At 42.0% G+C, this 21,520-nt stretch overlaps 1 protein-coding gene across 5 annotated transcripts in view; it reads right to left on the bottom strand.

Annotated features, from left to right (window-relative positions):
- Positions 1-1,231: 1,231 nt before the first annotated feature.
- MYO1A (myosin IA) overlaps positions 1,232-21,520 on the bottom strand; it is a 159,148-nt gene continuing 138,859 nt past the window's right edge. For 4 of the 5 annotated variants that reach the window (XM_068267480.1, XM_068267484.1, XM_068267482.1 and 1 more), the window contains 9 exons: positions 20,249-20,317; positions 19,632-19,718; positions 15,983-16,057; positions 14,277-14,411; positions 12,041-12,147; positions 7,131-7,263; positions 5,949-6,098; positions 3,723-3,856; positions 1,232-2,424 (listed from right to left, as the gene is read on the bottom strand). In XM_068267480.1, the coding sequence (XP_068123581.1) occupies positions 2,304-2,424; positions 3,723-3,856; positions 5,949-6,098; positions 7,131-7,263; positions 12,041-12,147; positions 14,277-14,411; positions 15,983-16,057; positions 19,632-19,718; positions 20,249-20,317 (1,011 nt within the window). In that variant the 3' untranslated portion in view covers positions 1,232-2,303. The remainder of the gene's footprint in view (positions 2,425-3,722; positions 3,857-5,948; positions 6,099-7,130; positions 7,264-12,040; positions 12,148-14,276; positions 14,412-15,982; positions 16,058-19,631; positions 19,719-20,248; positions 20,318-21,520) is intronic. The other variant, XM_068267483.1, reaches the window with a different exon arrangement.

Below are 21,520 nucleotides of genomic sequence, written 5' to 3'. Positions count from 1 at the left end.
ATTTTGGCAGTTGGATGGAGCAACTGCCAATCACTAAGTGCTTTTAAAAATAAAGAAAACCCTGAGAACCCCCCTATGAGAAGATGGGCTAGTCCAAAATCTGTCGGTAATATCAGATTTCTACTACCTACTGTAAGTGACAGCAACATAGGAGAAACGTAATTTATGGCTCATTTTACTCTGGGAGAAATGTACTTATTATTTGTATGTGTTTTACATTTTAAGCTTTTCGTGACAGTTTCTCTTTAAAGGGAACCTAAACTGAGAAGGATATGGATTTTTCCTTTTAAAATAATACCGGTTGCCTGACTCTCCTGCTAATCCTGTGTCTCTATTACTTTTCAAGTATGCACATCAGGTGCTCTGATTGAAGTCAGACTGGATTAGCTGCATGCTTGTTTCAGGTGTGCGATTCAGCCACTACTGCCCCAAAGAGATCAGCAGGACTGTCAGGCAACTGGTATTGTTTATAAGGAAACATCCCTATCACTCTCAGTTAAGGTTTCCTTTAAGGAAAGTGGAATCTTGTTATAGGAAACTCTGATAAAGTAAAGCCCTGGCTATAGTAAACTCAGTCCTCAGGTCCCGACGAAGCACCTGTATGAAAATACAAAGGGCCATATGCAATTCACTTTTTCACCTGAGTTTTCTCCTAGGTGATAATTTTAAACTTATCAATAAAATGCCTTTTAAGCCATCAAAAAGCAAGAAAATTCTCAAAATAATTTTGATAGTACTTTTTCACCTACTTTTTGGTACTTTTTTTAGTTGAAAAGTGCTGGGAAGTTATTTAAAATGGAAGATGAAAAAATACCTCCTAGGAGAAAACTCAGGTGAAAAAGTGAATTGCATATGGCCCAATGTATGATGAATCCTGATATAGTAAACCTCTAATATAGTAAACCGCTTGGCCATGTCCCGTGGAGTTTACTATAAAGGGATTCTACTGTAATAAAACACTGCTGACAACATTGTTGCAGACCTGAAACATCACAATATCAGGTATAGTTTTACTGATAGGCTGCATATCAGAGTCATGCTATGCCAAATGCACAGGTACTGGCGTTCCGATCAGTTGCTCTGGGATTGATAAATCAGCCTTATAAATTGGCCTGAGACACAACACTAAGTACTAAACATACAAACAGGAGAACTACTGATGAGTACTGGTAAGTTACAAATATTCAGAAAGAAATCCCAAGCTGATGCACACCAATTAAACGCTTTCAATGTTTATTTAGAGCACAATCTTTAAGTCTGATGGGGCATGTAGGTAAGTCAAAGAAACAAGTGAGAAATCTGTACATTAAGTGAGTGAGAATTTAAGGTTTTTTGGTGATATTACTATTGCTTTTTGTAATATTTTTAAAGGTACAAATCTGTCCCAACAAATTTCCTGCCCATGGTGCACTGCAATTATAAAAACATGAGAGACTGATAAACCTTCAGAAATGCCCCATATTCTGAGCCACAATGATTGAACAATACATGAGATTCCTTCCTGGATAAGAATTACTTTAGCCTGGCCTTGCACAGTCTGACATGAGAACCATTCGCAGATACTGTGTGTGCAGATACTGTATTTGTAGATGGTCTTTTTCATAATTTAAAATTAAATAAAATTAGAATGATAAACATATGATATACTTTACAATCTAATGCTCTGTGTACCTGTCATGGTCAAATGTGTCATTTTATTTTTTTCATGTGTCATACCAATGAGCAGAAATATTAAAATAGGATTCATACAGTTATATTTCAGGAACAAAAGTGATTTCTATAAAGTATTCAGCTCCAGTTTTTATATCCTTAAAAGATTTATTTCCATGAACATAAAATTCATAGTTGTTTTCTCCACCCAGATAGAGTTGTCTCTTAAAACAGGTGCAGGTTCCCCTCTCTTCTCAACTATTTATGTGGGTTATCTGAAGGATGTTTTAAGCTTTGGACTTGTTGCTGTCAGCATGAGCTGTGATAGGAAAATTATGTCCAAAACAGCCAGCCATTTAACAGTGCAAGGGAAAAGATACCTAATTTGCCTCAGGAACATATTGCACGTGTTTCAAGAGATAACTTAGGTGTGAAGTAGAGACTCCTGTAGCTGGATTTATATGCCCTTTAAATCAACCAAGCAAATCCTGTAGCTCTTTAGATCACAAATACGACATTTGTTCATTCCTCCAGATAATATTGGGACATTCCACGGACCCCCGTGACCTTTCAGAACCATGGAACCTTCCTGTCTGTCCATAACACTTCCTTATGTTGAAACCTCCTGACGTGAGTTTATACAGGCATCTGCATTACACATAAACTTCCACTGCTTGGCTTCCTTTCTTCTTGAACACAGGCCCTTTGCCATTCTGCACAGAAGATTCGATGAGTCTAACAGCCACTGGATCCTTCTTGAATTTAACTGAAAACCTGGGTAAGGAATACAAAAATACCCCAAATCACACAATGCACATTGCTGAGCTTGAACAAAATGAAGTAGTGAAAGCACTGGGACCGATTTAGGCAGAATTACAATCCAGATTTCTCCTTTGCATCAATAGATTTGCCACACTATACAGTATAACTGATAAGATTCTTGTTTAAAAACGAGAGTGCCTGAAATGGTTAATAAGCTTATTTTCACCCCCCCCCCCCCCAAAAAAAAACAATAAAACTTATGTGACTGTTCTAAGTAAAAAGCTGTGCCACGCCCATCTTTGACTGTCAGAATATTTTCCTGTGCTGTATGGAGGGTAGGAGGTAAGCCCCTGTATAATAAGCAAACAATGCAGGAAGCTTTGGGGTAACAATTGCGCTGATTCTGAGCAGCAGGCGGCTGTTATTTCTCCCATGTGCAGCTCTCTCTTAATTGGATATTGTACTGTGACCTGGAAGTTAGGAACTATAATGATGACTTAATAGATTAGTATTTGGGGGACAGGTTTTTATTGTATTAAATTTTCCTGTATTTAAATCAAATAGCCTAGTATTATCATGCATGCTTTGCCTGTCACACCAGCATGAATCTTGGCCTCCACTAGTGTCCGGCATCACCATGAGCACCTATACCCTGTGACACCGGCGTGCGTAGTGATGTCACTACATGTGCCAGTGTCACGTACTCTGGGCGCTCGCGGTGATGCTGGACACTGGAGGAGGCCATTTCATTCCGGTGTGTGACAGGTAAGCCTTCAACACTGTGCATTGGAGGGGCACAGATACACATGGAGGGCGGCACAAAGAATAGATTTCATGTGGTATAGTGGAATTTGGTGTTTGAAGAAGGCAAATTCCACCAAGCATTCCTTATTAGTAGGAGGGCTTCTCGGTCTTTTTTATCCCCATATAAATTCCTAGTGGTTTGGGTCAGCCTGAGCTGCTTGGTAACTATGTGGTATGGGCAAGCAATAAACCCTTCCAACCAGAGATCATCAGACGCACCTACAAACGGAGGACGTCAGGCGCACCTTCATAGGACAACAGGCACACATACAACAGAGGACATCAGGCGCACCTACAAACATTCATTTGTTGCCCGATTTGACCATTAATACTTGGATTGAATAACATCTCTGCAATTGACGCTGTATGAAAATTACTGCACTGGTCATTGGTTTGGGAGTTTCCTCATGTTCGTCAGACTGCTTCTTTCATGACAGAAAATATGAAGCATTTATAGCTGATGGCAATGTATAAATACCATGGGATAAATTATCAGTGGAACATACTCATTGGTAATCTGCACGTTCAGCTTCCTCTGTGTTGTTTCTTGTACTGCTCTGTGAAGTTTGGCCACAATTTCAATGACATGCTCACTGGTTAACAAGATGTCATTTCCTCCCTTTGCTCCTGCTGTGGCAGTCTGAAACAGAAAAAAAACCATTACGTGAGGTTAGGAATATCTAAATATGCCCATCATATCATTCCATGTTCCTTTACTTCTCTTCTATAGGGTCTTGGGAACCATGAAATATAATATGCTTAATAATGTATGTCAGAGATCAAGCTTGCCCCTCCCATCTCACACTCCCCTATTAGTCAGCTGGATGCCCATCAAAATGACGTAAAGTGAGCTTTATTACTGAAGTAGGGATCTGTTTCAGAAAGTGCCTTGGGCTTTGAGAGTTCCAAGTATGGTTCACACTGTCCTGCATTATGATTGAATTGGCAGGAGACTGTGGTAAAAGGGATGGGTCGAGGACCACAGTAATTTACAGACCTGGATTAGAACCATATAAAACTATATACAAGATTCTATAGGTATGAATTATATTATTTGCAGACACCTATAAAATCATTTATAAGCTTGTGTATATAACATTCAAGTTTTGGATGGTTCTGTACCATGCCTGAAGAAAAAACTTAAAAAGAGGATCTTTACTGAATATAATGTAATTAATAAAACTGCTTACTCATTACAATATTGCATAATAAATGATTTAGTCAGTGTTCACCCATTGGAAGATCTATCACCCTTTTTTCACCCTGATTTACATTCATCACAGGTAGCAAAATCTTTACTGCTGGCAGGTACATCACTGCAGAATGTTTGTTTGTTCTGTGTTCCAAAATTCATAAAAACAACACCTGTTCTCCCAGAGTGCACTGGGAGAAGTTGTGCATAATAAATAGCCTAGGCTAGAAGGCATGTTCAAATTAGACAGCTTTCCTAATTGAAACTCTATATGTTGCTAAACCAGATTAAATCAGATTTACCTTACAAAAAAAGCTGGTGTATAAACAAAAAGGGTGCCCTAACAAAACCTCTAGAATGTGGGATCGGTGGCTGAGTAACCATGATTAGTTTATTAGTGTTATTCCTTTATGGAATGGAAAATCCTCTTTGTGATTTATTCCTAAACATGACAAAGCTCATATATACTGTATGACAAAACTTACATATATATGTATATATATATCTCATCCTTTCTACTGGATCACAAACTACATCCTCCACTCAGAACCTGTTTTTTTATAAATTATAAAGTAATATAACTTAAGTCTGTCATTAAAGGAGTTACCAAGCAATGTCAAGAAATAATGCTGCTTACTCGGGACTTCCTCCAGCCCCAGTCTCCCAGCATGTCCCTTGCCGCAGCTCCGCGTCAGCCGTTCGCCGCAGCTGCCCCCCGGTCCCCAGCGATGACCTCAGGTCGACCTTCAGGCGGTAATTGACAGCGCTGCTTGTGCAGCGCTGCTTGCTGATTTACACGGGGGGACTTTCTGTTCTCTTTTTTGTTTATTATAACGCTGCTTGTGCAGGCGCAGTACAGGCCAACCTGGAGATCGGCCTGACGTCATTGCCGGGGACCGGGAGGGAGCTGTGGCAAGGGACATGCTGGGAGACTGGAGCTGCAGGAAGCCCCGGGTAAGTAGCACTTATTTTCTTGATATTGCCTGATAACTTCTTTAAGATATACTTTAATGTGCAAATGCTTTCTTTATATTGTATGCTATTATTTCTTGATAAATAATACCCTGGGTTGAAAAATAGCCTAGGCTAAACATCACTGGGGGGGCGTGGCTACATACCAATACACAGCAATATATAGATCCAGGAAGTGTTTCTGATGCTGAAACCAGGAAAATTAATGTAAAAGTGGGTATCCTGAACATTTTATAGTATTCTACTATAGATCACTGCAGTTCCTCTTTAAAGTTTCAAAAGTTTGCAAGAAAACTATGTACAGTTGGGTGGCCATTAACGTGGATCCCTTAATCAACGTTTGCTGAAATGTATTTGTGCTGCTGTTCTCAGATACAGATGAATGAGGCCCACTGTGTGAATTTGGCAAATATCTGACACTTCAGGCACAAGTGAAATAAGGAAATATTGTGTATCCTCATCATGATAAGTATGTTGGTTAAAGGGTGGCATAAGTGATTTAGATAGTAAACGAAAGCATAAAATATATAAAACCATAATACATAATATATAAATATATATATATTACCGGAGTCAGCTGAATAAAAAAGATTCCATCGTTGAATTTGCTAGCAGAAACACTGGCAATCTCATCCATCTTCACTAATGACTTCACCTGGCCTTTCGAATCCGCAAGGGCAAAGTGAGATTTTGTGAGTACAAAAATCATAGGGGTTCCCTGAAATTAAAAAAATGTAGAAAAAAAATCATTTATTAGACATTCCACGCTACGGCATCAGTCTAGCCAATATCCCAGTTCCTGGTGATTGCGTGGAAGCGGGCACACTTCTCAATTTCTTATGACACTCCAGGATGTCACGGATGGGTTTCTTCACTGGGATCCGGATTCAGTCTATTCCTGTGTTATTGGAAGCAGGAAGATCTGAGGATTCTGGACCAGTTCACACTACAAGTGTTGCATTTCTACGTAATTAATGCATGGCAGTGTACTACCCATTACTTTGAATGTGGCCTTTCGCATTATGGGATGATTCACTATCACTATAGCTCCCCTTACTGCATGCTTAGCGTGCCTTATCAAAGTTAACATGCCTTATAAAAGTTAGCGTGCCTTATCAAAGTTAACATGCTATATAAGAGTTAATGTGCCTTATCAAAGTTGGCATGCCTGTGTGTGGCAGGACGAGTGGAGCTCTTGTCATTGCCAATTAGCAGGCATAAGTTCATATCGCTCGCTATGCTACTTTTGATAAGGCACGCTAACTCTGATAAGGCATGTTAAGTTTGATAAGGCATGTTAACGCTGATAAGGCATGTTAAGCGTGCAGTAAGGGGAGCTATAGCGATAGTGAATCAACCCCTATATGTGTTATGCACAGCATATTTTATTGCACTACAGCACAAGTTTTTCATGTACTGCACGTGTTCTCATGATCGTAATTGTACCATCAGGATAACCTGTGTATTAAAACATATATAAAATGTAAATCATGTGCACTATGCAACAAGCATAGTGTAAATGGACCTCAAGAGAACCAGGGGCAGAAGTAGCTGCCAACAAGAATGGCGTCCATGAGAAATATAAGCCAGGGAGTTTTAATGCCCACCAAGATATACACATACATCAGTTTTGAGTAAACTTATCCTATAAATGTAAAAATTGCAATCCTATCATACCATGCTTGGCAAATTACTTTTTGTGTACATAACAGACACTGATTTATTCCATTGGAATACAGGAAAGACACACCTTGCCGTCAGTCTTACTGATCCTTTGGACGTTGGCAGCTACATCGATTTTACCCGGAACAGATGTACCCAGCTTCTGGAGTTTGGGGTTTCTTGCTATGCCTGCAGAATCTCCCAGGAATGGTTTTTGAACACTAACAAGTAAAATAAATGCTTATACGTGAAATTGTCATATTGTTATTCTCTTTCAGTAGCATTTTAAAATGTGTCTTACAGAAAGAAATTATAATGTACTGTATATACTCGACTATAAGACTAGAAATTTAGGTCTGATTCACTAAATAAAAGTATAGGTGGCGACTTCTACCCGAGTCACAAGCAACACTGAGTAATGTGTGTGCTATTTAGTGACATTCCCATTTCCAGCAATTTACCCAGTGGTAAGTGACATTTTCTTGATAAAGGAAATGCCAAAAAAACACAGGTCTGAAAGTCCTGGCCACAACAATTAACAAGGAAAGAGGCAGGGGAAAGGATACTGTGCTGCAGGAGGGGGGGGGGGGGGTAAATAAATGCAGCACTTGAGGGCCTGGAGGAGTTACTGGCTGCACATAAGGGACAGGAGGAGTTAATGGCTTCAATACTGTATGCAGTGCAGTCATTAACACCTCCTGGCCCTCAACTGTTAATTCTTCCAGGTCCCGATGTACAGACATTAACTTTGCTGGGTAGACTTATACTTGAGTCACATCAAAATTCCAGCTCAAGAGGGTCAAATACTGGAGTCGACTTATACACAAGGTCGACTTATATACGTTATACAGAAATTAAAAATCCACTCTCACATGTATTGTGCCCCATTTCACATTTTACATGATTCGTTTGGCAATTGGAGTCATCATTTCTCTATTGAGTCAAACAAAAAAAGAAAATTGGCACCCTCAGAAAGGACAAGAAACAATATAGGAGAACTAATTCCTTCCCAACTCCAGTGGTAGAAATTGGTTAGAATTCCTGGATCATTTATCTACTATTTACTATTGGAAATGTACCGTATGTAGTTTTCTATATTTTATGAAAACAATTCCATTACAGTTATCTGTTATATTTGGTAGAACCAGTTCTGATGGAGGAGGATGCAAAATTTCACTAGTCCTCACAGTGGAGCACCCTTCCTGCAGCTGTGGATTAGACCACTTTTCTTTGAATCTTAACCACTACGCATACAGACCTTGTTTCCCCCTTATGGACCAGAGCAGTTTTGACGTTTTAGCTATATCCCTATTTAATCAGCAATAACTTTATCCCTACTTATGACACCTAAATTAAATATACTGTATATTGTTTAACTAAGCTTTCATTGTATGGCATTTTTTCCTTCAAACCATTTTGTTTTCTATGCATTTTAATGGGAAAAAGAGGGAAAAATGAAAAAACACATTTTTCAGTTTCATCAATTCCAGTTTAAAGATAAAAAGCACTACTACACAAATTTTGTTTGGCTATTTCTGCCGTTTATCACAAAAGTTAGATTATGTTACATATGCATGGTACATATGCAGGTACCTAAATTAATGTCCAGCGCTGCGTAATATGTTGGCGCTTTATAAATACAATAAATAATAATAATACTAGCAGCTCCCTTGCAGGATTAGTTAGATGCCTTTTCTGTCCCAGGGAGGACATTAAGGATACGTGCTCCTATTCCCTAGATAGGTTTTGATGCGCTGAATGCGTGCATGTTTGTGCTATGCATGTTACAGGGCCAGAGTTAGGACACATACAACACTGGGCTACCTCTACGCGGTGTATATGACTATGCAAGATACTTTATTCTTGTAACGAAGATCCCAGCTTTTAACTTAGCTGTAGGGACAACATTGATTGCTGCATGATTTTTGTAAAGGGATTTGCATGAGTGTGCGGAAGGTCATTTTGATGTTTTGCTGTTTTTCTTGCCACACCCCTTCCAGCACCTCCCCATTAAAGAGACACTTAAGCCAGGAAAAAAAAAGAGTTTTACTCACCTGGGGCTTCTACCAGCCCCCTGCAGCAGTCCTGTGCACTCGCAGCCACTCACTAATCCTCTGGTCCCCTGCTGCCAGCTAGTCTCGTTTTTGCCGACAGGCCCATCAGGACTGGCCACGCATAGCTTTTTCCGCGTTCCCGGCTGTAATTAGCGCTATTGCGGGCCGCAACGCATACAAAAATACGCGTTGCCGCATTACACACGCATTGATATGCGACAACGCGTATTTTTGTACGCGTTGCGGCCAGCAATAGCGCTAATTACAGTCGGGAATGTGGAAAAAGCTACGCGTGGCCAGTCCTGACGGACCTGTCGGCAAAAACGAAACTAGCTGGCAGCGGGGGACCAGAGGATTAGTGAGTGGCTGCGAGGGCACAGGACTGCTGCAGGGGGCTGGTAGAAGCCCCAGGTGAGTAAAATTAATTTTTTTTTCTGGCTTAAGGATCACTTTAAATCTACAAGTGTTTACATGTCCTAGCTCAAGGCGAGGAGCCTTATTTTGTGTTTTTTAAGTTAGATCATGTTACTGTCACAATTTATGGTGAGGATATTTGATTCTGAAATAATGCTACAGTGTGTATTTTTCACTAAGAACTGAGAAAATAAAAGTATTTTTAATGGTAAAAATCAATCTTATTGACTCAGGGAACATATATTCCCTTTCACCAATTCGTGCTGCATCTGATAGTGCCAGAGGTGTGCACAGGAGCAAGCCAAACCATGCACAGCACTGCTTAAGCTACAAGACATATATCTACGTCCTTGTAGCTTAAATGAAGCCACAGAGGACGTACAGTAAATATACTGTAGTGGTGGATAAAGTGGTTAACCTTCCTAGCGGTATTGACGGTTATACACATCAATATAAAACATGCTGTGAATAGTATTGACGTGCATACACGTTAATACTCTCCTGCACTGTATACTAGACCCTTGCTTCACACATTTTGGCAAGTTACAGGAAAAAAAAGGTTATGAAAATTAATTAGATCCTTTTTGCACATAAATCCTGGGGAAATTGAACGCCAGTGAGGACATCCGAGGTGAAAATAAACTGATGAGAAAAACAATCGAATCTATAGTACCCCTCCTAAAAATGCCTTTTTTTTTGATATTCCACAGTTTTATTTTATATTTAAATCTAGTTTTTACTGTTTCATTGTCTCTGTTCAATGACACCTTCATTGAAGTACGCTAGAGCTCAAATCTATGAATCATTGACCCTTTTTACCTCTTTCCTTCTCTCAGAAGCCATTTACTGACAGGAAAGTATTTTATGGCTGTAATTACTAATCAGTGAGGGTTATGCTATAGTCTGTCCCGGTCCTGACCCAGACAGAAACTGTCACTTGCATACCTGATGTTTAGCTCTTTCAGGCAGAGGGGAAAAAAAGGAACACCGCCTAGTTATTTGTATGCTTGGCACTATCCATACACATGTCTATCTCATCATGTCACGTCACCTCGGTTGTCATTTAAGGGTTGCCCACTAATCTTTTCACATGACAAAAGAGGTAGTTCTGGACTTTCTGCTGCTTGAGGGGCACAGGCATGAGCGTTTCCTTCCGCTGGGTATGTGCAGTCCGGAAACTTGTGCATGCCCAGTGTCTATGCGTACAGCCACGGGCGCTTCCGGCCAGAAGTAACTGACTGCATAAGCAATTCAATACTAAAATAGGAAGCGACCCTGAAGGCAACAAGCAGAAGTAAGAGTTTAGTACTAATTGCTATATCCCACTAATTATTTATTTTTTATCTTTGATTCACTTCAGATGTACTCTACTATAGGTCAAACTTCTGTACTTTTTCCACTCGACACCATGTTATTTATATACCATATTCAGGCCCCACCCCTCTGCAAAATACCCTAAAAAGAGGCCCCCGAAGGCTGTTGCATTATGCCTGGTACACACCATGTAATTTCCTGTCAGATTAATGGGTTGAATCAATAACTTTCAACAGGTCCGATCAGGTTTCCGATCAATTTTGTGCAGAAGTGATCAGAAAATCGATTGGAAACCATATCAGACCTGTCGGAAATTATTGATTCGGCTATCTGATGGGAAATAGCATGGTGTGCACCAGGCATTACATGATACATGTTGCTCTGCCCCAAATCAACGCAGCATGCTGGCATTTTTATTGCAAAGCTCTCACATCCTCCCCAAACTTCACTCCCAATCTGCTTCCCTGCCCACTCATTGGCTTTGCCGCTTTGTGCAACCTGTGCCACGCCCAATGGGAATATACAGTATTTGTTTGTTCCCCTTATAGCCATTTTAATTTTTGGAAGTAACTTTACATAATCTGGAGACGTTCAACTCCTCCTACTTATGCAAGACAAGACACTGTAGAGGTTTTCTCCATCACAGAATTTTTTTAGCCCTCGGTTCTTCTTTAACTCCCCTGCCGTTTCAAAAAAAATCAGCAGGGGGGCAGCACAGCACTTTTTTCTTTTAAATCATGTAGCTAGCCTAGGGCTAGCTACATGATAGCCGCTGTGCAGTGGCATCCCCCCACCCCTTCTGATCGCCTCTGGCGATCAGAGCAAACAGAAAATCCTGTTCAGAACGGGATTTCCTGTTGACTTCCTCGTCACCATGGCGACGATCGGGATGACGTCATCCACGTCATGGTGTCGGAGGGAGTCCTGATCCACCTCTTAGCGCTGCCTGGCACTGATTGGCCAGGCTGCGCAAGGGGTCTGGGGGGGGCGGCGCAGCGGGTAGCGGCGAATCAGCGCTTAGTGGCGGCAATCGGGAAGTACACGCAGCTAGCAAAGTGCTAGCTGCGTGTCACAAAAAACAATTATACAAATCGGCCCACCAGGGCCTGAGAAATCCTCCTTGACGGCTTACCCCGAACTCTGTTTGGGATAGCGGGCAATTAGGTTAATCCACTCTTTTGTTTATGTTTTTCTCTAAGGAAAGAAAACTACTAACCTTGCTGGATAAGATTTCTTTTTTCCGGCAAAGAGTTCCATGGCACATAACTTATCCTCGAAGATAGCTCTGCGTTGCGGGGTCAGTGCTTGCCTGTATTTCTTGCACTATGCAACACAAAGAATAACATCATTGTGACTAATGCAATGCAACAACAGATAATTTCCTTTTGGTGAAGTGAGCCAAGCCCATCAGCCTTTACTAGACTTTTGCATAAAAACGCTATGACTTAGAAACCCTTTTCCACTAGCAATCGCAATCATAAACGCCAGCGATTGCAATAAATCTTTAATTCTGTTATGCGATTACGATTTTTCATTTGCATTGCATTATCACTCTACAAATCGCTCTAGAAAGCGATTGCGATTTGCAAATCGAATCACTATAGTGGAAAATACTTCTCATGATTTCTATGATAAAGTAACAACCCTAGCGATTTAAAAATCACTAGCGATTTCAATTTTGCGATTCAGCTGTGTAGTGGAAAAGGCCCTAAGGATTAGAGTGGTCCGAAACAAGTCTGCTATGACTTGTTGTTAATAATGGATTTTCAGTGAAGCTCATTTTCAGGGGTGTGATGTGTAAGGACTGTTCAGGTTTTGGTGACTTTGTGTCCTGCACAACCCTGTAGTATGGATGGATTGGTGTAACCTTCCTGGCAGCTAAACTTGCATAAACCAAAAAAACAGGTGAGGGCTAAACTGTGCCTTAAGACAGATAAGGGCCCTGATTCAATTCAAATTGTCTCTTAAAGTCAACCATACACTGGTCAATTTGGCCACAAATCGATGCATGATCGAATGGCCGTTCGATTTGATCTATCTGACAGGATAGAATCTAGGTCAATCGGCTGCTGGCGGCAGATCGATTACCCATAGAGTTGCATTGGATCTAATAGTGTAATAATGCATTTAGATCAATTTTCAATATATTTACAATAGATTTAATTCTGAAATTTATCGGAAATCTGCTCCTAGTGTGTGGCATACATCAGATAGATTCCTGTCAGATTCGACCTGACAGGCATCTGACAGAAATCTATCTGATGGTCAAATCTGCTGCAAATCTATCAGGGCTCGTTTCCACTATCGCGAATCCGCATGCATCCAACGCATGCGGATTCGCACATGTAATGCAAGTGGATGGGCCTGTTTCCACTGTAGCGTTGTTCGCATAGGTATCAATGTAAAATCACACAGGCAGTGACATGGTTAAAATCGCATATACCCTCACCTATGCGAAAAGGTAATTTGGCCACCAGCAACTCGGAGGGGGAATAGTAATTACCGTCGGGCAGGAGTTTGCGCAGGCACAGGGTAAGCCTTCTTTCTGCTTCACCCTGTGCTAAAATTGCCTGCGACAAACAGTGCACGGTGGTATTACCCTTATTTCTGGCCGGAAGAACCGCAAATTATGCCTTTAGCGCGATCCACTGTATGTAACTCACAGTACATGCGGCCAAAAATAAAAGTTATACTGCCCTGCACAGTCTGTGCACAGCAGTATTACCGCGATTTTGTGAATCAACCCCAAGGTGAGATAATTCTTGAGATAAACAGATGAGGAGAGATAGTTCACAAGATACTTTTTTTTGAATTAACCGCAATCTGCCTTACCTCACAGTGGGCCTGATGCGCGAGAGGCCATTAAAGTTGCAGTGGCCAGTTACACTATTAGCGCCACCCGTTGGGTAACATGAGTGTTGCTATGGTAACATGTTGCAAAATATACGTTACCATAGCAATGTGCACATTACCCCAGTAACGCACACAGCCCTACTAGTAGAATGGGTGCTGATCCTCTTGCATTAGTACCAGTAAAATTGCTGTGTGCTGCCTATGCATGGCAAATTTACCGGCCTTGCATGCATCAAACCCAATGCATCTTTCCTTCTCTGTTGATCTCATGAGTTACCTATTCTTCTTAGCAAGAAATAGATATTACAGCTGCGTTCTGTAAGAAGCCACACAGTGCACAGGGCTACGCCTGGCAGTGGTAACAGCACTGGAAGTCAGCACGGGATCCAGGCAACAGGTTACACTGCATTGGTGAAGGTTAGTATAGTTTTTTTCCCCTCAAGGTTATAGGATCGTGTCTATTTGAAGCGGACAAGTGTGCTGCAGGTGTCCAGTTATTGGCAGTTAGGCGGCGGAAGCAATTACCTTAGAAGGATTTTGATTCCTGAAACCTACTTATCCATACCAAGAAATGCAGCACTGATTATAGAGTGGCTGACCTTCCAGAGATGGAACATCTTCATTAACTCTTGATTCACAGTAGCAAGAAACTTGTATTTGGGAGGTGCCCATGTTCTGTTTGTTGGTGACATGGATGGGAGGCTGCTCTTCAGGCCTATGAAATATTTCTGAAGCTGTGGGAAATAAATGTAACAGATCATTTGATAGCATCCAGCTATTGACTTTAAGGTACTATAACAGTAAAACTGTATATGCACATATTTTTATTGTTACATAACAGATTAGATGTATTTACAAAAGCATCCACCAAGCCAGTGACATTCTCAACAGCCCCTAATTAATTAACACTGTGAAGTGAGGGGACCACTGTATTACAAGAGAGACAAGTGGGACAGCACGGGAGGAAGAGGAAGAAGTTGTGAGCGCAGTACTGAGGGAACCAGGAGAGGAGGGTCATTAGGAGGGTGAAGCAGAACTAGAGAACAGAGTATGGTGAGGGGTGGGGAACAAGGCATAGGAGAGGGGTAGTAGCTGAAAGAACAGTATGGAGGTTGTCCCAGGTGCACTAATCACAGTAGGGGGGTGGTGGGTCCTGGAGGGGGAAGGTGCAAGATGATGGATATATAAAGTGGGATCAGGGGGATATGTAGAGGATAAATACTGTGAGAACTGCCCAGGGTGAGCAGGGAATTGATAAAGTGAGTAGCACCTGGAACAGCTATGAATAGGAGGTTCATGGTTATTGTAATGAAAGGTTTAGTGTTAGCAGCAGGATCATTTTAGAGGTTAATGTTACCATCAGGGTTATTGTTGGCCATTTCCTAAAGGGTTTGTGTTTGGGAGGACGCATGGAGAGCAAAAAGTATGGGAAGAGAGATAGAGTTTAACTATGGGGCTTCATGTTTTGAAAAGAAAGAAATAGGCAGGTGACAGAAGGGGTACAGAGTGCAGTGCATGGAATAGATACTGAGGAATAAGTCTTGTAGGTGGCACATATACTGAGAGGGCAGAATAACGCAGCAATAATGGATTGGGAAATGGAACAAGCATTCCCTAAAACTGTGATGCATGTTGGTATGTAACTACTAAACCTAATGGGTTAATAGCTTAATAAATCAAGCCCTGATTCCACCCCCACGCTACAAAAGAAATTAAAATAATAATAATTTTGGCTGGAGTTTCACTGGTGTGTGGGTGAGGAGTGCAGAAAAGCCCAGCATTGGCAAGGTGAGGCAAATCCCCTAAGTGCATGCTCTGAGGAAGGGAGGCGGAGTTTGAACGCATCAGCAACTGGACTAAAAGACTGACATCACACTACCTTTACCACTACAGCCATAAGAAGGCCAGGTGGAGAATTGCCAGTGAGGCTGCGAGGTGCCAATACCTCAGATGCAAATACGGGCCTGGAAGGCCGCACCATCTGGTGAGTCTATGTCTGAAGGAGGGAATCCCCAGTTGTATTGAATGTGAATTTGCTCTCGTGTACAAAGATTATATGAGCGCCTACCTATTTACTATAAAAGACTGTATAGGTGGAGTTTCACTGTGACAAACGCTTCCTCAAGTGTTAATAGTAGCTCATATTAACACTACTTATATGATAAGGCGGGTTATAAAATGCAACAGCATGTTGTAGCGTTAAAGGGGGCGTCATCACTAGTGGCCCATAGAAGACAAGTCATACCATCAAGAATTGTAAGCAAAACAGTAACACAAGACATATTATGAATAAGGCTGGACTCACAATTCTCCTGTAGATGAAGTTGGCCAGCATCTTGGCTGCTGAGTTACGGAACTGTCCTCTGTATTGTTTCCGTATCTGCAATTAAATGTTGCGTAAAGTGAGCTTTGTAGATCACAAAAAATAACTGTTGGAAATTAAAGTGTAGTAGTCTAAAGGCATCATTTTAAATAGTTCTTTGGATTGAAGTGGATAATTTGAGCACTGCCATAGACTGCATTGTTAATTGCCGCTACGACGGTGCCCAGTGTGTAATTAGGCTGCCGGTAATAGCCAAAGCCCAATTACATTAAGCAGGGACCGGTAGTTTTAAGTGTAAAGTATCCATGTTGGAGTAATATTCCATCACTTCCTGTCTCTGAGACCACCATGGAGTTTGTGCCTTTAATATGAACACTGGTACCCTAGGGGACAGGAAATAAGGGACAGCAAATCACCAGTCAATGATTTTACCTCCCTCTTCTACAAAAAAATGTTTTATTTGCTGCTGTCTGTTTTGCTCAAGATGAGATTTCCCAACTTGACCCGATATGCAATGAAGAGTTTAGAAAACATATCAAATAAAACTAAAAATGGTGTCATTTTTTGGGGGGAGACAGCGAGCATTCACTTACCTATGTGGGGTTGCTCTACAGCCCCCCATCTATATGCGGGCGTCCATTTTCCCTGTCTCTGTTCTGCAGCCTGAAGTACCCACGGTGATATCATGCGGCCTCAGCCACCACAATGCATGCCGAGAGATAACGTTTATTAATGTGATTACATCTCCCAGCTGGGAGATGTAATCACATTAATGGACTACATCTCCTGGGAAGTATTGCGGTGGCTGTGGCCTCATGACATCACAGCTGGTACTCCAAGCTGCAGCACAGAGACAGAGAAGATGGACGCCCGCATATAGATGGGGGCTACGAGGAAGCTTGCTGCCTTTCCAAAAGCCTGCACCATTTACAGCCTCCATTGGGGGAGGTTTGCTTGAAGCTTTGAAAAATTTGGTGCCACAGTATCTTTAATATTCAGCTGTCACGATATGTAATGAAAAATATAAACTGCTCCTTTCCAGGAGACAATGGAAACTGTTCACTGATGGCAGGTCTGGTTACTAGCATGGCTGGTTTTGGTGAAATGGGGCCATAGACCAAAATGAACATGAGTCCCCAACCCTCCACTACCAACACCTTGCCCCATATATAGTGGTATTAAGTGGTCTTTGTCACCCATCTCCCAGATAGAAGCATACGGTGGCATTTGAGCCCCATATATCATGGTATTTGGCGGTCACCTTCCGGCGCCCCCCCCCCCCCCCCCCCACCTCCACACCAACCTCCACACCAACCTCCACACCCCAATAGTGACATCAGGAGGGAGACTTAGGGTTCCCTACAGGCTATGGGGCCCTGGGCATTTGACCAGTTTGCTCTTATGGAAATCCGGTTACTAAATCAGTGATAAAGGATGATGAGTAACTAATGTCACAAGGTTATACTGGTAGAGATGGTGTCTGAGCAGCCTACGGATTTTAGTCCCACAAGACAGTCCACGTATTGTAGAGGACAAGTGCTACCAGATGCTGGACCTCCACCATCATTCCAGCTGAATATTGAGATAATGCTCAATTAAATATTGTTTTATATAAGTCGGCTTTAAAGAGAGATAATAATGTTATTTTATGTTTCTCTATGTACTATATAACGTTCACATTTAATAATATTTAAAATAAGTATTCCTTTAATTTTTAATCAGCTAAATATTAGGTAGCATAAAAGCATTTCATATGTGCCGTCTATTCCCCCTGGCAGCCAGCAGATAATGAGTTCTGAGGGACAGCACTAGGTTTGCAGGTGCTCACAGCAGCCATCCATGCCTAACACTTAAAAAACAACTCCACGCTTAAACCTTAAAAATACCTTCACATGCCTAACCTTAACCACCCCCATGCCTAACCATTCTTACGATAGCAGGCGCCCAAGTTTCTTACGATAGCAGGCGCCCAAGTTTCTTACAATAGCAGGCGCCCAAGTTTCTTACGATAGCAAGCGCCCAAGTTTCTTACGATAGCAGGCGCCCCAGTTTCTTACGATAGCAGGCGCCCAAGTTTCTTACGATAACAGGCTCCCAAGTTTCTTACGATAGCAGGTGCCCAAGTTTCTTACGATAGCAGGCGCCCAAGTTTCTTACAATAGCAGGCGCCCAAGTTTCTTACGATAGCAGGCGCCCAAGTTTCTTACGATAGCAGGCGCCCAAGTTTCTTATGATAGCAGGCGCCCAAGTTCCTTATCATAGCAGGCGCCCAAGTTTCTTACCATAGCAGGCTCCCAAGTTTCTTACAATAGCAGGCACCCAAGTTTCTTACCATAGCAGGCGCCCAAGTTTCTTACAATAGCAGGCGCCCAAGTTTTTTACGATGCTTTTACAATAGCAGACGCCCAAGTTTCTTACCATAGCAGGCGCCCAAGTTTCTTACGATAGCAGGCGCCCAAGTTTCTTACAATAGCAAGCGGCCAAGTTTCTTACGATAGCAGGCGCCCAAGTTTCTTACAATAGCAGGCGCCCAAGTTTCTTACAATAGCAAGCGCCCAAGTTTCTTACGATGCTTTTACAATAGCAGGCGCCCAAGTTTCTTACCATAGCAGGCGCCCAAGTTTCTTACAATAGCAGACGCCCAAGTTTCTTACCATAGCAGGCGCCCAAGTTTCTTACCATAGCAGGCGCCCAAGTTTCTTACCATAGCAGGCGCCCAAGTTTCTTACAATAGCAAGCGGCCAAGTTTCTTACGATAGCAGGTGCCCAAGTTTCTTACAATAGCACGCCCAAGTTTCTTACAATAGCAAGCGCCCAAGTTTCTTACGATGCTTTTACAATAGCAGGCGCCCAAGTTTCTTACCATAGCAGGCGCCCAAGTTTCTTACCATAGCAGGCGCCCAAGTTTCTTACCATAGCAGGCGCCCAAGTTTCTTACTATAGCAGATGCCCAAGTTTCTTACCATAGCAGGCCCCCAAGTTTCTTACCATAGCAGGCGCCCAAGTTTCTTACCATAGCAGACGCCCAAGTTTCTTACAATAGCAGGCGCCCAAGTTTCTTACAATAGCAAGCGGCCAAGTTTCTTACGATAGCAAGCGGCCAAGTTTCTTACAATAGCAGGTGCCCAAGTTTCTTACAATAGCAGGTGCCCAAGTTTCTTACAATAGCAAGCGGCCAAGTTTCTTACCATAGCAAGCGGCCAAGTTGAATGAACAGCAGCTTACTAATTAACACAGAGGTTTTTCTATATTCAATACAGGAATACAAGGTTTTTCTTGTATTCCTGTATTGTCATATTGCTGTATGTCACCCCTAAATATTGTCTGTAACCTAAACTAATGTACAGCGCTGCATAATATGTTGGCGCTTTATAAATACAATAAATAAATAAATAATGGCACAGAAAGCACATGGTGATTGGGTGATGGCATTTCGAGGGAGTCAATGCAAAGTTAAAACACGGTCAGGTAGCATGCCTGAGGATTCAAGGTAGGAGTCATGCCAGAACAGCTTTTTCCTCAGACCCAGATTATACAATCTGAAAACCACATCTCATTATATGTCCGTTGTCAGTTCATCCAGTGTGTTTACCACCCCCCAGTGGTATGAAGCTGAACAGCATGAAATTACCTGGTACCCCCTCCAATAAGCACAAATAGTAGTTGCTGCCTCTGACTTGCGGCGATCATTTCTCATACGACTCAGCAACACACGGGCCTAAAACCAAATTAACAGCAATCAAATATGCATGCTATCGATCATTCAGGCACCCCACATAATTACCACATTCAGCCCGATTTACTACGGATCTCCTGAGCTACTGGACACCGTAGAAAGCAAAGAATCCAACAGACTTGGACTGGATTTTTTTTTTCAGAAAATATTCCACAATTAGAAAAAAAAATCACAACTATTGTCTGGGTCATATCAGAACACAGAGATGATTGTGGAAAGCTTAGCGATTCGTTCTGGTGCCACTCACATTGCTTGTATACACCCACAACAAGAACTTGTTATTATTAATCAAAATAAGGTTTTCATACTGTATCACTGCAATCACGCAGCTGTAAATGTACAATCCCATCAGCAATGACACTACATTCTAATATTGTCATTTGTGCCACTTATGTTCCCCAGCTCAGGGAAAATCTTAAGAGCCATAGTGCCTGCTGAAAAATGATTGACAGATTACATTATGCTATTATGTGCTATGCTATAGTGAACTGTGTCTATGATTACATACTTACCCTCCAGCCTCGGACGTAGGCTTGTAATAGTAAGGCAGAGTACCGAACCTTCTGGTAGTGTTTCCTTTCCTGCATTGAACACAGAAAGGGGCTGTTAAAATAACTCTATGTTAAGTAAAAATTACAGTAGCGAACATAACTACATATACCATGGTTGAACTTGTACAGCTTGTATCATCAGGGCCAGATTTACCATAAGGCACTATAGGCATGTGCCTACAGGAGGCTGATGATGGAAAGGCGGCTGACTCTCCCCCTAACCCCCGAGTGGCTCCCTCCCACCTTCCCTATGCAGAGTCCTGATAGGAGTGTAAATGAGGGGTTACTCACCCAGCTCTCAGCATTCAACTGACCAGATCTCCCTTCAGTCAGGGCACCTCTAGCTACTAAGCACACTTGCAGTGCGGTTCAGTGGGGGTTTGTAGGTTCATGTAGGGCGGAGTCTAAGGTGCCAGGACATCTGTGCCTATAGGCTCCTGTGAGGTAAATCAGAGCCTGTGTATCATATAACACTCGTCCGCTAAAAGGGGAATTAGACCTAAGTACCAAAGCACATTTAGAATCTTTTATGCTCATGGTGTCACTTATTTAGTAACAAATATGTGCTCTCTGGCAAGATCCACCAAGCAGACATGACATTTTTGCATGTGCAGTACACACCCAATAACCTGTGGCGGGTCAGTGAGCTTCATGGGGGGGCCAGCGGGACAGCAGAGTCCACCAGAGCTGCGCGAGGATGTCAGAAGACATCTAGGGGCTGGAAGAAGCCCCAGGTAAGTAAAGTTAGCTTTTTATGTCACCTTGTGAATACTGTCTGCATAGCCTATTGGGGGAAGCGGCACAAACAAAGGCAATAGGCAGTTTTGCAGCGAAAGGGCATTATTTTAGGAGCAGTACCATCCAGTACCTCTGCAGCAGTCACTAAGTGTCACAATCAGGATTATTATTATTATTAATGATTATTTATATAGTGCCAACACCTTCTGTAGCTCTGTACAATGTACATAAACCTACAATAATAGGGAGCAGTTTAACATATATACAATCAGGACAACCGGTGGCACAAGTACTGATACATACAATTGATGTGTAGTTTGAATAACATTCCAGTGAAAGAGAACTGCACACCTGATTGTGTGGCTGCTGGTGCTGGATTCCCAAGCTGCTCAAATCACATCATCAAAGGAGGAATCCGCACACAGTTTTGCTGGAACATCGTAGTGGATATTTATTGTTCCATCACACATACATATGCAATTCACATCTGATCTA

This window comes from Hyperolius riggenbachi, chromosome 2 (genome assembly GCF_040937935.1).
Source record: "Hyperolius riggenbachi isolate aHypRig1 chromosome 2, aHypRig1.pri, whole genome shotgun sequence".
NCBI lineage: Eukaryota > Metazoa > Chordata > Amphibia > Anura > Hyperoliidae > Hyperolius > Hyperolius riggenbachi.
The sequence above is the reverse complement of the archived record's forward strand: the minus strand, read 5'-3'. Positions and strand labels throughout refer to the sequence as shown.